We start from the raw sequence: 12,100 nt of genomic DNA, 5'->3' as shown, positions 1-12,100 counted from the left end.
TGATGTAATTTATATAATAAGCAATTAATATTTTAATATTATTTTTAAAAATCTAACGTCTTTTTATAGTACTTTTTTTATTTAAAGTAAAAATAATTTAATTTAAAAGTAAAAATAAAAGTTTTATCAATTTATATTATATTATTAAATAAATTACATTATTAATATTTAAATATAATTATTTTGCACTTTTATAAAAAATTGTATATAAAAATATAATAATATTATTGCTATTTACTTTACTTATTTTACTATAATATTTGCTTACTTAATATATTATCATCATTTTATCATTTGCATTATATATATATACAATATAATTAAAACTAAATTTATATATAAATACTTTCAATATTTATTTTATTTGCATTTATACAATTATATATTTATAAATAAATATATATCTATATGATTTAATTCGTATAAGTAATAATCAATTTATATTAATCTATGATCTTTGTAAGTTTTACTGTTACATTTATAATATTTGTAGTATTATATACTAATATTTTATACTTATATATATAAATATATTAAATTTACTTTAATTTCACTTTAAAAAAATTTTAAAGAAAATTCAAATTTAAATTGCTTATACACCAGTGATACCAATTACGAAAGTAGAAAAAAATATTCCAAAGAGCGTAAACATGGCCTCGCGGTATAATCACGCTATTCAGCGAGTTTTAGCAAAATTAGAAGCATCTATAAATTCGGAAAATTATTATGAAGCTCATCAAATGTATAGAACTTTATACTTCAGGTAGGTTAATAATGTAATTAATCAACATCGTCAAAGAATCGTTTTTACACAATCATTAATATGATTGCTTAACCTCTTTTTTTCAGATATCTTGGACAGAAAAAGTATTCGGAACTTTTGGAATTACTATACAATGGTTCTACACTTTTATTACAGCACGAACAAGTATATAATCTATTCTTTTTTTCTTTCTTATTTTTATTAATTTTATTAAATATAGCATTACGAGAAATATCAAAATGATGTCATAATGCAATTTCTGAGCATTATTTAGAAATTTTTCTCGAACAATCTATAATTAAATTTTATTGTCAGTTATTAATATTTATTACATTAAAATTTTTTTTGTTGTTTAAAAATAATAATTGTTGTTTATAAATAAAAATTAGAATATTTTAAAATATTTCGAAACACAAATAAGAATGTTTTATATCAATTAATAATAATATAATATTTTGTAACATATTTACAATTTATTCACATTATACTAATATATAAAAAAGTATTATTATTTTGTATTATTGTATTTTTTACCATTTATAGCATGCAAGTGGAGCTGATTTAGGAATTTTATTTGTAAATGTTTTAACACAATCAGGAACAGAACCTTCTCAAGATTATTTTGAAAAAATTACAAACTTGTTTAGTATAATGAGTCCTTTATCACCTGAAAGAGATGTTTTTGTACAATCTGCTCTTCGATGGAGTATAAAAAATACAGATTATAAAATAGGTCATCCAGATTTACATCAAAAGATAGCACAAGTATTTTGGAGAGGTAATTTATTTAAGATTTATAATATATTAAGATTAAATTATATATATGTAATTATGTATTAGATATTTTAAATATTCAATTATTATCAAAATAATATATATATTTTTTTAGAAAAAAATTATGTAATGGCAAGACAACATTTCATATATAGTCGAGATGGTTCTGGATGTGCTGCAATGCTTGTTGAGCTTCATGAACAACGTGGTTACAAAAATGAAATAGATCTTTTTATAGCCCAGGCAGTTTTGCAGTAAATATTCTCACCTTATTCATTTAAACATCTAAATAGTGTTTACTTAATGTTTAAAAACGTAAAATATATTTTAAAAATTATTTTAATTTATTTTTAGATATCTCTGTTTACAAAATAAAACAACTGCACAAGAAGTTTTTAATTCTTATACTTCACAACATCCGAAAATAAACAGAGGTCCACCATATCTTTTACCTTTATTGAATTTTTTATTTTTTTTATTAAAAATAGTTGATAGGTAAGTATAAATTTTAATTTATCTATTTAATAAATAAAAATTTATATTAATATATTTTGCTTTTTAGTGGTAAACTTGCTGTATTCACAGTACTTTGTGAGCAATATCGAATATCTTTAAATAGAGATCCATGTTATCGACAGTACTTAGATAAAATAGGACAATTATTTTTTAATGTTCCATCCCCACGTCCTCGCAATCAAGGATTATTTGGTACACTTTTACAATCTTTTTTTAATGGTCTTGAAGATGAAGGTTCAGATGATGAACAAAGAAATATTGCTTCAACTTCACAAACAGCACAAGAACTTGATTGATTAAAAGTTACACGTCACTGTGCAATGTGATGAAAGTAAATAATTAACTTATATATGTGTATATATATATATGTGTGTGTGTTTGTGTATGTATGTATATATATATATATATATACATATATATATATATATATATATATTTATAGTAGTGTCCCATATATTTTCAATATACACATTATGTTGATCTTTTTAGATCTTTGAATATATTGAAATTAATTTTTTTAAATGATTTGTACAGATAAACTTATTTAAAATAAAAATATGTGGGATGCATTTCTAGAGGAATTTTTCAAAGTTATAAGTTAGGATTCATCAGAAAATGAACCTGCATAGAGACAAAACTTTCATGAAAAATAGTGACTTATATATGTCTTTCTTTCATTCATCGGTCTGTTTTAATATTATATTTGAAGATTATTTAATATATTGAAACTGGGATAAAACTTTCGAATCATATATATAAAATTTTATTAAAATTACTGTGAAATTTAAAAGCAAACGTGAACTTTGAATAAAATCCTTGTACTAATAATAATCTACATATAATAATGTATGTTTAAAAAGAACATGTATTTGAGTATAACTGCTGAAATGAAGATTTATTTTATATAAATTTAATCGTATGACAAATAAACGTGACATAACATTTATAGCTACAGAAAAGAGTGCTTAATGAAATTACTTGTTGCTGAAATACTAAATAAATGGAGTGAATCATACGTAAGTAATTATCATAGCAGCAAGTAAAATCTTTATTTATTAAACTCTATATTAGTATAATTTATATCGTTTAAAAATTTTAGAAAAAAAAATTCCTAATTATAAAAATAAAATGGCCATAATTCTATAATAAAGCACGTTTCTGTACTGATAAAAATAATTGTACAATTGCTGTGTATTGAATTGAAAAGTATAGGAAAAAAATATGATCAAGGATATAGATTTGTAATAAGTATAAACATATATAAACTTATGTATATTCTTGTAGTACATATGTAGCATACAAAATATTCTTTTATTATGAAATTTATTACAATTTATTTTTCCATAATTTATCAACACAGCAAATATTGTACAAATATTTAATGGTTTAGAGTTATAAACATACATGATGTGTTATTTTTAAATTTTTAAACAGAAGTAAATTAAATTTTGTTAATAAATTAAATTTCTCAAATATTAACAGAAGTGATATGTAATTGTTTTCTATATTAGTAATGATATAATATATATATCATATTATTTAAGAATTTATTAAAATTTATATCGTACAAATACTATACAAATAATATATGGACATATTATTCTTATATATAAAGAATTTATCATAAAACAATAAATTCAAATATAAAATATTGAAATATTACAGATATATTATATAATATAAACAGAAATAATATACGAATAGAAGATTGTGTTATGTACAATTATAATTTAAAACATTTTATTTTAAATTTATTTTAAAAATATTACTTATATACTTCATAAATAGAATGCATTGTTCATAATTTTGTGAGATATTTTAATTATTTAATTCTAAAAAAACATTTAAACTAAACAATGAATATTAATTCTAATAACTATTATAATTTTAAATAAATTTGTTTTTAAGCAATAATTGAATATAGATAATATAGATAAATTAATTATAATATTATATTGATTGATATAAATATTATTATTAATGCACGTTAATTTATAATAATTCAAATGAATTCTTAATGGATAAATAAATTATGGCCGATTATTGATTAAAATTATATAACAAACAAAGAAATATGAAAATAAGATTAAATATTATATATAAGATATATAAAAATGGATTTTGTGGGATAGCTTCGGAAGATCTAGAGATCAAAACAAACACAAAAAATACACAAAATGTTATTTAAGCTTATTTATTAAGTTATGAGCAATTTAAATTTACATTAGATAAAGTGAGGCGATTTTATTTTGCTTTGTTTTACTTCATTTAATGCAAATCTTAATTGCTTATAATAATAAATAAATCTTATCCGTCATTTTTGTATAATAAGTATTATGTTTGATATAATCTATACAACTCTTCAAAGATATTCCATAAATATATTAATATCTTATATATAATTAAATTATGAATTAATTTTCACTTACTTCACTTGTAATTGGTAAAAAATGAATAACAAATATTTCAATGATTAATATAGCAATACATTTAGAATTTTAAACAAAAAATTATATAAACAAATTATAAATGATAAATTTCTTATGTGTAATGACACAAAAAAATTTTTAATATTTTTTTATTTGTATAAACTTGGAATTATATTTTGAAATTTTTTACTTTGTTTTAATAATAATTTATGCGATTAAATTTTCATTTTTACAAAATTTAATTTACATATATAAAAAATATATTTAGTTGCAATAATAAGTGTACAAAGTTTTTAAAAATCGTAAAAATCGTAAAAAGAAAAGAAGGAATTTATTATATTATATAAGTAATGCAATATTGTAATTCACATAATCTAATATTTTTTAATTGTAATTAAACATTTTCTTGTATTTAATTTCTTAATATACTCATAATAAGCATTTTTTAAATAATTTACATCTGTAAAAATATTATATATGTATATAACTACATATTTCACACAAAATTCCTACATACATACGTTTGTATACCTTACGAGTAAAAAGTGTTCATAAAACAAAGATGATCTTTGTTCATTTTTTTTACAAAATTAATAAAAAAAAAAGCAATATAAAAAAATTAATTAAATTTATACAATATTAAATGAAATAATATTATTAATATATTTCAAAACCAGGAATAGGAAATTGTTTAGAAAATGTTTCAACTTCTTTTCTTAAAGCTGCAACTTTTGCCTTTATATAAGCATCAGTATTTAATACTCTTTTATAGTCAACAAGTTTAGGACCAGAAATATTAGATACTTCTTTAGAAAGTAATAATCCTAAAAATTTAGATATTTATATAAATATTTTTTATATATGATTGCATTAAATTTTAAATTTTATTTTTACATTTTAAAATAAATACCTTTGTGTATAAAGTTTACAACTTTATCAATATCTTTTTCAACTAAACCACGAGTAGTTAATGCAGGTGTACCAAGTCTGATACCACTACAATTCAATGCACTTTTATCACCAGGCACTGTATTTTTATTGCAAGCAATAGAAATACTCTCCAAAATTTTTTCTGCTTTAGCTCCAGTAATACCTGTAGATCGTAAATCTACAAGTAACATATGAACATCAGTTCCATCTGTATTAATTTTATAACCATACTCTTGTAATTTTGTACATAATCTTTTTGCATTAGCTATAATTTGTTTCTGGTATTGAAGAAATTCTGGTGATTTGACTTGTTTCATTGTTGTAGCTATGCCTGCAATTGCATGATTGTGAGGTCCACCTTGCAGTCCTGGAAATACAGCTTGATTAATTTTATCTTCTAAATCATACATAATTTTTTGACCATCTTTTCCAATTTTTCTAATTCCTTTGCGAAAGAAGATAACACCTGCTCGAGGTCCTCTAAAAATTTAAAAAAATTAAATATTATCTAATGAAATATGATAAAAAATTAGACTAAAAATAAAACTAGAAATTAATAAAATCATTTATTTATATTATTAATTATAAATTAGCAATTACCTTAAAGTTTTATGTGTTGTAGTAGATACAACATCACTATATTTGAATGGGCTAGGAATTAATTCAGCAGCAACTAATCCTGCTACATGAGCCATATCACTAAATAGATAAGCATTATTTTCTTCTGCTATTTCTTTGAATCGTTTGTAATCTAAACATCTACTATAACAAGATACTCCTGCTATTATAATTTTAGGCTTAAATAATCTTGCTTCTTCAGCTAATTTATCATAATCAATTAAACCAGTATTAATATTAACTTTGTATGGTTTTGATTCAAAAAATAATGATGTTGCAGAAACTTTTTTATTTGGAGTAAAAAAACCTGAAAAGTTCATCCAAAGAATTTTAATAGTTTTAATTTTAATTTATAATATTCTTATGAATTTATATATAATACCATGTGTAAGATGCCCTCCATCTGGAAGATCTAAACCCATTATACGACCATGAGGTTCAATTATACCTGTATAAACAGCAAAATTAGCTGGACTTCCTGAATATGGTTGAACATTACAACCCCATTCTTCAGGATTTAAATTAAATGCTTCTAAAGCACGTTTTTGTGCTAATAATTCAATTTCATCAATATATTCATTTCCTCCATAATATCTGAATATGATGATAAGGATAATTATAACAATTAATTTTAATTATTAATAAACATATAAATAAAATTAAATAATAAAATAAGAATAAATTAAAAGATAACAATAATGATAAATTATAAACAATACCTTTGACCAGGAAGACCTTCGCTATATTTATTATGAAGGCAAGAACTTAAACATTGAAGAACGCTAAGAGATGTAAAATTTTCACTAGCAATCATTTCAAGACCAGATTCTTGTCTTTTTTTTTCTTTTTTCATTAATTCAAAAAGCTCTGGGTCTGTTTCCCAGATATTTTTATAAATTAATTCAGGCATATGCTGTATAAGTAATAATTTAAAATTTCTTAATATTTATTTTGTATATTGAAAATAGATTGATAAATTGAAATTTATTTCATATAAGAAACATATTGAAATATCTATTTTAATAAATATTTGTTTATTTTTTAAAGGAAGTTTTATTTCATATTATTGTGCAACTTTTACTTATTATTCTGATAAAGTTCAATGTTTTCGTTGATAACCCTTTGTATAATGACACAATAAAAAGGAAATCTAAATATATTATATATATACATATAAAATATACTTTGATTACTATTATTTATTTATCACTTGTTTATTTTATATTATAATTATATATTTATAAGAATTTTAAATAATACTTCTTATAATTTAATTAATGCATAATATATATTCTTATTTTAATCAAAAAGAAAAAAAAAATATATAAAAATTAATATATTAAAAATTAAAATATATAAAAAATAAAATATATGAAAATATAAATATTAAAACTTCACATATAAATTTTTATTTAATTAATTAATTAGTACAATATTATTTGTCAGAATAATAAAATAACAAAAATTAAATTAAATTTATTTTAAGTTATTTTATATCATTAAAAACATTAAAATTATATATAGATTAACACATACAAAATATATATAAATATATAAACAATAATATAATAATTCTAAACAATATAATTCTAATAAATTAAAAAAATTAACATATGATCTATCTAAAAATATACATAAAATTTGTTAAATTTGTTTTATTATTACTAACTATGATATGAAAAAATCTATTTTTAACAATAAATAATTTATAAAATTACTTACAAGTTTTGATGTGCAACAGGTGGTTGAAAAATATACGTTGAGATTCGAAACGCCGCGAAAGACTTCTGATATGTATTCTTGAATAACATGACCTTTTATATGTTTTGTTCGAGTAATTAACCAATTTTCAACCAATCGAAAACAGCGTTGATTTATACTCGACCAATTCATAATTAGTTTTCTTAAATTATATATAAAAACTCATGAAATACATACAATGAGAAAAAAAAAATATTCATATATTTTTTAAAATGGAATAATTTTTTTAAAAATAAACTAAATGACTTGAATTTTTTTGAAATATTGGATATAAATAATAAACATTAATTTAATAAATATATAAAAAAAATTTTATAAATTACTATTAGATAAAATTATAAAAAAAAAGTAAAAATTATGATTTTTAACTTTTTTATCTTAATGTATAATAAAAATTTTATATTTTTATATCTTTTTATACCTTTCATAAATTTAAAAAAGTTATAGGTACAAAATTTTATTAAAATCTAATTAATATTATTATGAATTATAAACATGATCGAAAATTCTCAAATTTGCAGTTTTTCACGAATTTCAGTTTATGATTATAATAAATCTAATAAATTTTTCATTTTTTGATATTTGTAGCTTTTTATGTATTTATCGATTTCGATGAAACTTTATGTATATATACATACAGTCAGTCACAAAAATTTTTATACATCTTACGCAAATTCATTTAATAATTTATGTTGTCAAAATCACCAATATTTCTATTTTATATCATGTATATAGACCATAATGTTATATATAAAACAATTTTTTTTAAATGAAATATCATTTTAAGAAAATATAATCAATTTTTAAACTTTATAATTTTATTATTTCATTTTTTAAAAATATAATTTTATAATAAAATCAAAAACAAAATTTTGAACTATATTAAAATATTTAGATTTTAAAAATATTTGGATTTTAATATTCTATTATCCTATTATAAAAAATATTTTTATGCAAAATATGAAAAAATGATAAAAATTCAATTGATTTTATTTGAAGAGATTTCCTATCGGAAAAAATAAATTGCTCTATGTATAATATATTATGTTCTATATATATATATACAATTTTTTTTTAAAATCGAATTTTTTTAAAATAAATAAATTTTTTAAAGTATAAAAATTTTTGTTGAAAAAATTACTGATTGTAATTTAGATTTATAAAAAAATATGTTTTAAAATGAAAAGAGTGTTTTAGATTAGTAGATTCAAATAAAAAAATTAAAAATCATGATCTTTGTTTCTTCACAATTCACATCTATATACACATAACAATTTAATTTTAATATACATTATTATTATTTAATTTTAATTTTTATTATTATTATTTAAATTTAATTTTTTTACACATTATTTAGTAAGCAAATTAATCTTTCTACTAACATCCCAAAAAAATTTAAATTATTTGATTCAATAAATTATTCCATTTTAAACTATATATGAATATTTTTGTTTCTTACAGTATGTATATGACAACTAGAAATTTATTATATTTTGTACATATTAGTTACAACTATATATTTAATAACATATGTAATCATATTATCTAACCTAAAAATTTTCGAATTGAAAAATTTTAAATCAACAACACTATTGATAACTATCATGTACACGCGCGTAATTTTCAAATGTAATTTCAAACGTTTTCATTTCAATTCAATATCGAAATTAATTTATTTAATTTATAATAGTTATAAATATTTAAAAACTAGTTTATATAAAAGTATAAAATTTTTTTTTGATCAATTATATAATAAATATAATTATTTAATAATTATTCTTATATAAAAAATTTTAAAAAATAATATTTAATATTATATTATAGCTAATATAATAAAAATATTGAATATACGTAAGTATTATTAAATTTTAAATAATTATATCATTTTTTTGTAATTCATTTAAATAATTTAAATACTTTTCTTCAATTCATATTTTTAAAAATATAAAAAAAAAAGATTATAATCGCCACATAAAAATATTTTAATACAATAGATATTATGAAATTATATAATTAGACTTGTTACCAGAATATTCCCTATTAAAAATATGTTACAGATCTAGAAATTTTCTGCTATAATCTATCAATTTAATTAATATATTTTTGATAATTTAATTCCATTTTTTAATTGTTCAGTTAGAAATGTTTCACTGCATCACAATTAATCGCAACTTACTTTATTTTAAATTTTCAATTAATAAGAATTTACAACTTTTGTGATTTTACTATAGCAATACCACTTGTTTGAAAGTAAGTAGTTCACTCTCATATTTTCTTCGAATATATACAAACTACAGTATATACATCATATTTCTTACTGATCAACTATCAGTTAACTTACTTTTATTAAGATTTTTTTTTATTACATTATATAAAATGTAAATGTCTATTGATGATACTTTAATTTTTTTACTTATCTTTTAATGAAAATTTATCAAATAATTATAATAATCAGAAAATTAATATAATAATTTTTACGAAATTTTTAAAACAATTATCATTTCATAATTAAATCAATATTATAAATTTATTACTATTTATTATTATTTTTTTATTATTATTATTCATTTTAAATATAAAATAATCATGCAAATAAAAAGACAAAAATATAAAAATTTAACAATTTATTTAAAGAAATTAAGATACACTTTATAATAAACATTCATTGGCTATAATTTTCATTTTATTTTTTATAAATTAATTTTTGTTATGATTAATATATTAATCTTATTCGTACATAGCATTTTTTTTTGTTTTTTAATATTATTATTATTTTCGAATTTATTGGTTTTTTAACATTTAAAGATTCCAAAAAAATTCTAATAAAAAAAAACTTAAAATAAAATTTTATCATACATAAAGTATTAATATATTTGTGAGATATTTTTGGAGCATAATTTTATTCTAAAACAAATATAAAAAGTGATTTATAAAATTGATTTATTAAATTATAATCAATTGAAATTAAATGAAATGAGACATAAATAAATAAAAATGAAACAAACATAATAAAATAAGACAACTTTATTTCCCTCATATCCTTTTCATCTAACTTAAATTGTTTATAACTAAAGAAATAAACGTAATTGATATTTTTATACTAATTTTTGTTTTTTAATTTTTTCTTTTGGTTTCTAAAATCAATTCTTCAAATATATTTTATAATATATTAATATTTTATAATTTTTTATTTCATTTATTATAATAACTATTAGAAGATAAATGAAAAAGAAAAAAAAATAATAGTATAAAAGTAAAAAATATTTCATTAAAATAAATTCTTATATTTTTCTTTAATAAATTTTTAAAATTAAAATTGAATGAATTTAAAATATTTGACAGAAATGTATAAAAAATAAATAATAATAAAATAATATTGAATTACAAAATTTGATGAAAAATATTTACATTACATATCAACATATTTTACATATTTTTCAAAAATATAGTAAGGATTTGTTCTGATGACAATAATTATGTTATAATATAATGTTTAATAATCTGTAAGGAATGATAATAATAGTAAATATAACATTATATAATAGTATTAATAATAAATATTATAATATTGTATTATATTGTATAATTATAATGATTATAATAATTTTATTTTAATATCAAATGTTTTATCTAACATATTATAACTACAATCAAATAATAATGATATGAATAAAATATACAATATTTAATTAACACTCATATGTAATTATTAAATTGCAAATACAGGTTATATTAATTGATAAGTTAAAAGTAAATTAACTATTTTAGTATTAAATAAGAAATTATTTCATTACAAAAATTAAAAATTAAATATTCAATGATTAAAAATTTTAATTTTGAGTATACTATTATTTGAGTTTACTATTAATTAAAAATATATACATAAATTAATAATTTTAAAAATAACATTAATTATATAACATGAAAAATTTTAGAAAATCTTTTTCAAAAAAATTATTTCAAATCATTTTTTAAATTTAACTTTCATTAATTTCTTCCATATCATATTATATAAACTCCTACTATATGTTTTGCAAATTGTATAATAAAATATATTTTGCAATTAAATAATAAAAAATCATACTTTACAACTTTTGATATTATTTAAATATTACATTTATCCAACATATTTTAATTAATACAGCAAATATGCTTTCTTATACATTAAATCTAAAATATAATTTTTTTTAAATTTAAAATATCTTTTAAATATGTAAATTTATGTAAATAACAAATAATTTGAATTACTAATTTAGAAAGATAGATAAAAAAATATTTAATTCTTCGTTTCTATATTGTTCTATATATT

The 12,100-nt window shown here is 18.1% G+C and overlaps 2 protein-coding genes across 5 annotated transcripts; one reads left to right on the top strand and one right to left on the bottom strand.

Annotated features, from left to right (window-relative positions):
- Positions 1-606: 606 nt before the first annotated feature.
- LOC411795 (Golgi to ER traffic protein 4 homolog) lies at positions 607-3,528 on the top strand. Of its 2 annotated transcripts, XM_026443862.1 has the most exons (7): positions 607-763; positions 850-928; positions 1,307-1,541; positions 1,653-1,791; positions 1,892-2,032; positions 2,100-2,384; positions 2,588-3,528. In XM_026443862.1, exons 1-6 carry the CDS (start codon positions 651-653, stop codon positions 2,347-2,349), a joined length of 957 nt encoding a protein of 318 aa, XP_026299647.1. In that variant the 5' UTR covers positions 607-650; the 3' UTR covers positions 2,350-2,384; positions 2,588-3,528. The 2 variants fall into 2 exon arrangements, with proteins under 2 accessions (XP_026299647.1, XP_006562470.1); XM_006562407.3 differs by lacking the exon at positions 2,588-3,528 and having other exon boundaries at positions 2,100-2,402.
- Positions 3,529-4,732: 1,204 nt separating this feature from the next.
- On the bottom strand, positions 4,733-10,081 carry LOC411796 (serine hydroxymethyltransferase). 3 transcript variants are annotated; one of them, XM_006562406.3, is made up of 7 exons: positions 9,968-10,081; positions 7,753-7,933; positions 6,750-6,943; positions 6,413-6,624; positions 6,013-6,337; positions 5,393-5,892; positions 4,733-5,306 (listed from the first exon to the last, which is right to left on the bottom strand). In XM_006562406.3, exons 2-7 carry the CDS (start codon positions 7,921-7,923, stop codon positions 5,140-5,142), a joined length of 1,569 nt encoding a protein of 522 aa, XP_006562469.1. In that variant the 5' UTR covers positions 7,924-7,933; positions 9,968-10,081; the 3' UTR covers positions 4,733-5,139. The 3 variants fall into 3 exon arrangements, with proteins under 3 accessions (XP_006562469.1, XP_006562468.1, XP_016770772.1); XM_006562405.3 differs by lacking the exon at positions 9,968-10,081 and adding an exon at positions 9,342-9,412; XM_016915283.2 differs by lacking the exon at positions 6,750-6,943 and having other exon boundaries at positions 9,968-10,077.
- Between the last annotated feature and the right edge of the window lie 2,019 nt (positions 10,082-12,100).

This window comes from Apis mellifera, linkage group LG11 (genome assembly GCF_003254395.2).
Source record: "Apis mellifera strain DH4 linkage group LG11, Amel_HAv3.1, whole genome shotgun sequence".
Lineage (NCBI taxonomy): Eukaryota > Metazoa > Arthropoda > Insecta > Hymenoptera > Apidae > Apis > Apis mellifera.
Note: the sequence above shows the minus strand (reverse complement) of the source record. Positions and strands in the feature narration are given on the sequence as shown.

Excerpts from the sequence above, each read along its gene's own strand:
- LOC411795 (XM_026443862.1), top strand. The coding sequence starts at position 651 with ATGGCCTCGCGGTATAATCACGCTATTCAGCGAGTTTTAGCAAAATTA. Across the intron at positions 764-849 it reads TATAGAACTTTATACTTCAG|ATATCTTGGACAGAAAAAGT; the intron begins GTAGGTTAATAA and ends TCTTTTTTTCAG. Across the intron at positions 929-1,306 it reads TTTTATTACAGCACGAACAA|CATGCAAGTGGAGCTGATTT; the intron begins GTATATAATCTA and ends TACCATTTATAG.
- LOC411796 (XM_006562405.3), bottom strand. The coding sequence starts at position 9,397 with ATGATAGTTATCAATAGTGTTGTTGATTTAAAATTTTTCAATTCGAAA. Across the intron at positions 7,934-9,341 it reads TTCAATTCGAAAATTTTTAG|AAAACTAATTATGAATTGGT; the intron begins GTTAGATAATAT and ends ATATAATTTAAG. Across the intron at positions 6,625-6,749 it reads GAAGGTCTTCCTGGTCAAAG|ATATTATGGAGGAAATGAAT; the intron begins GTATTGTTTATA and ends CATCATATTCAG.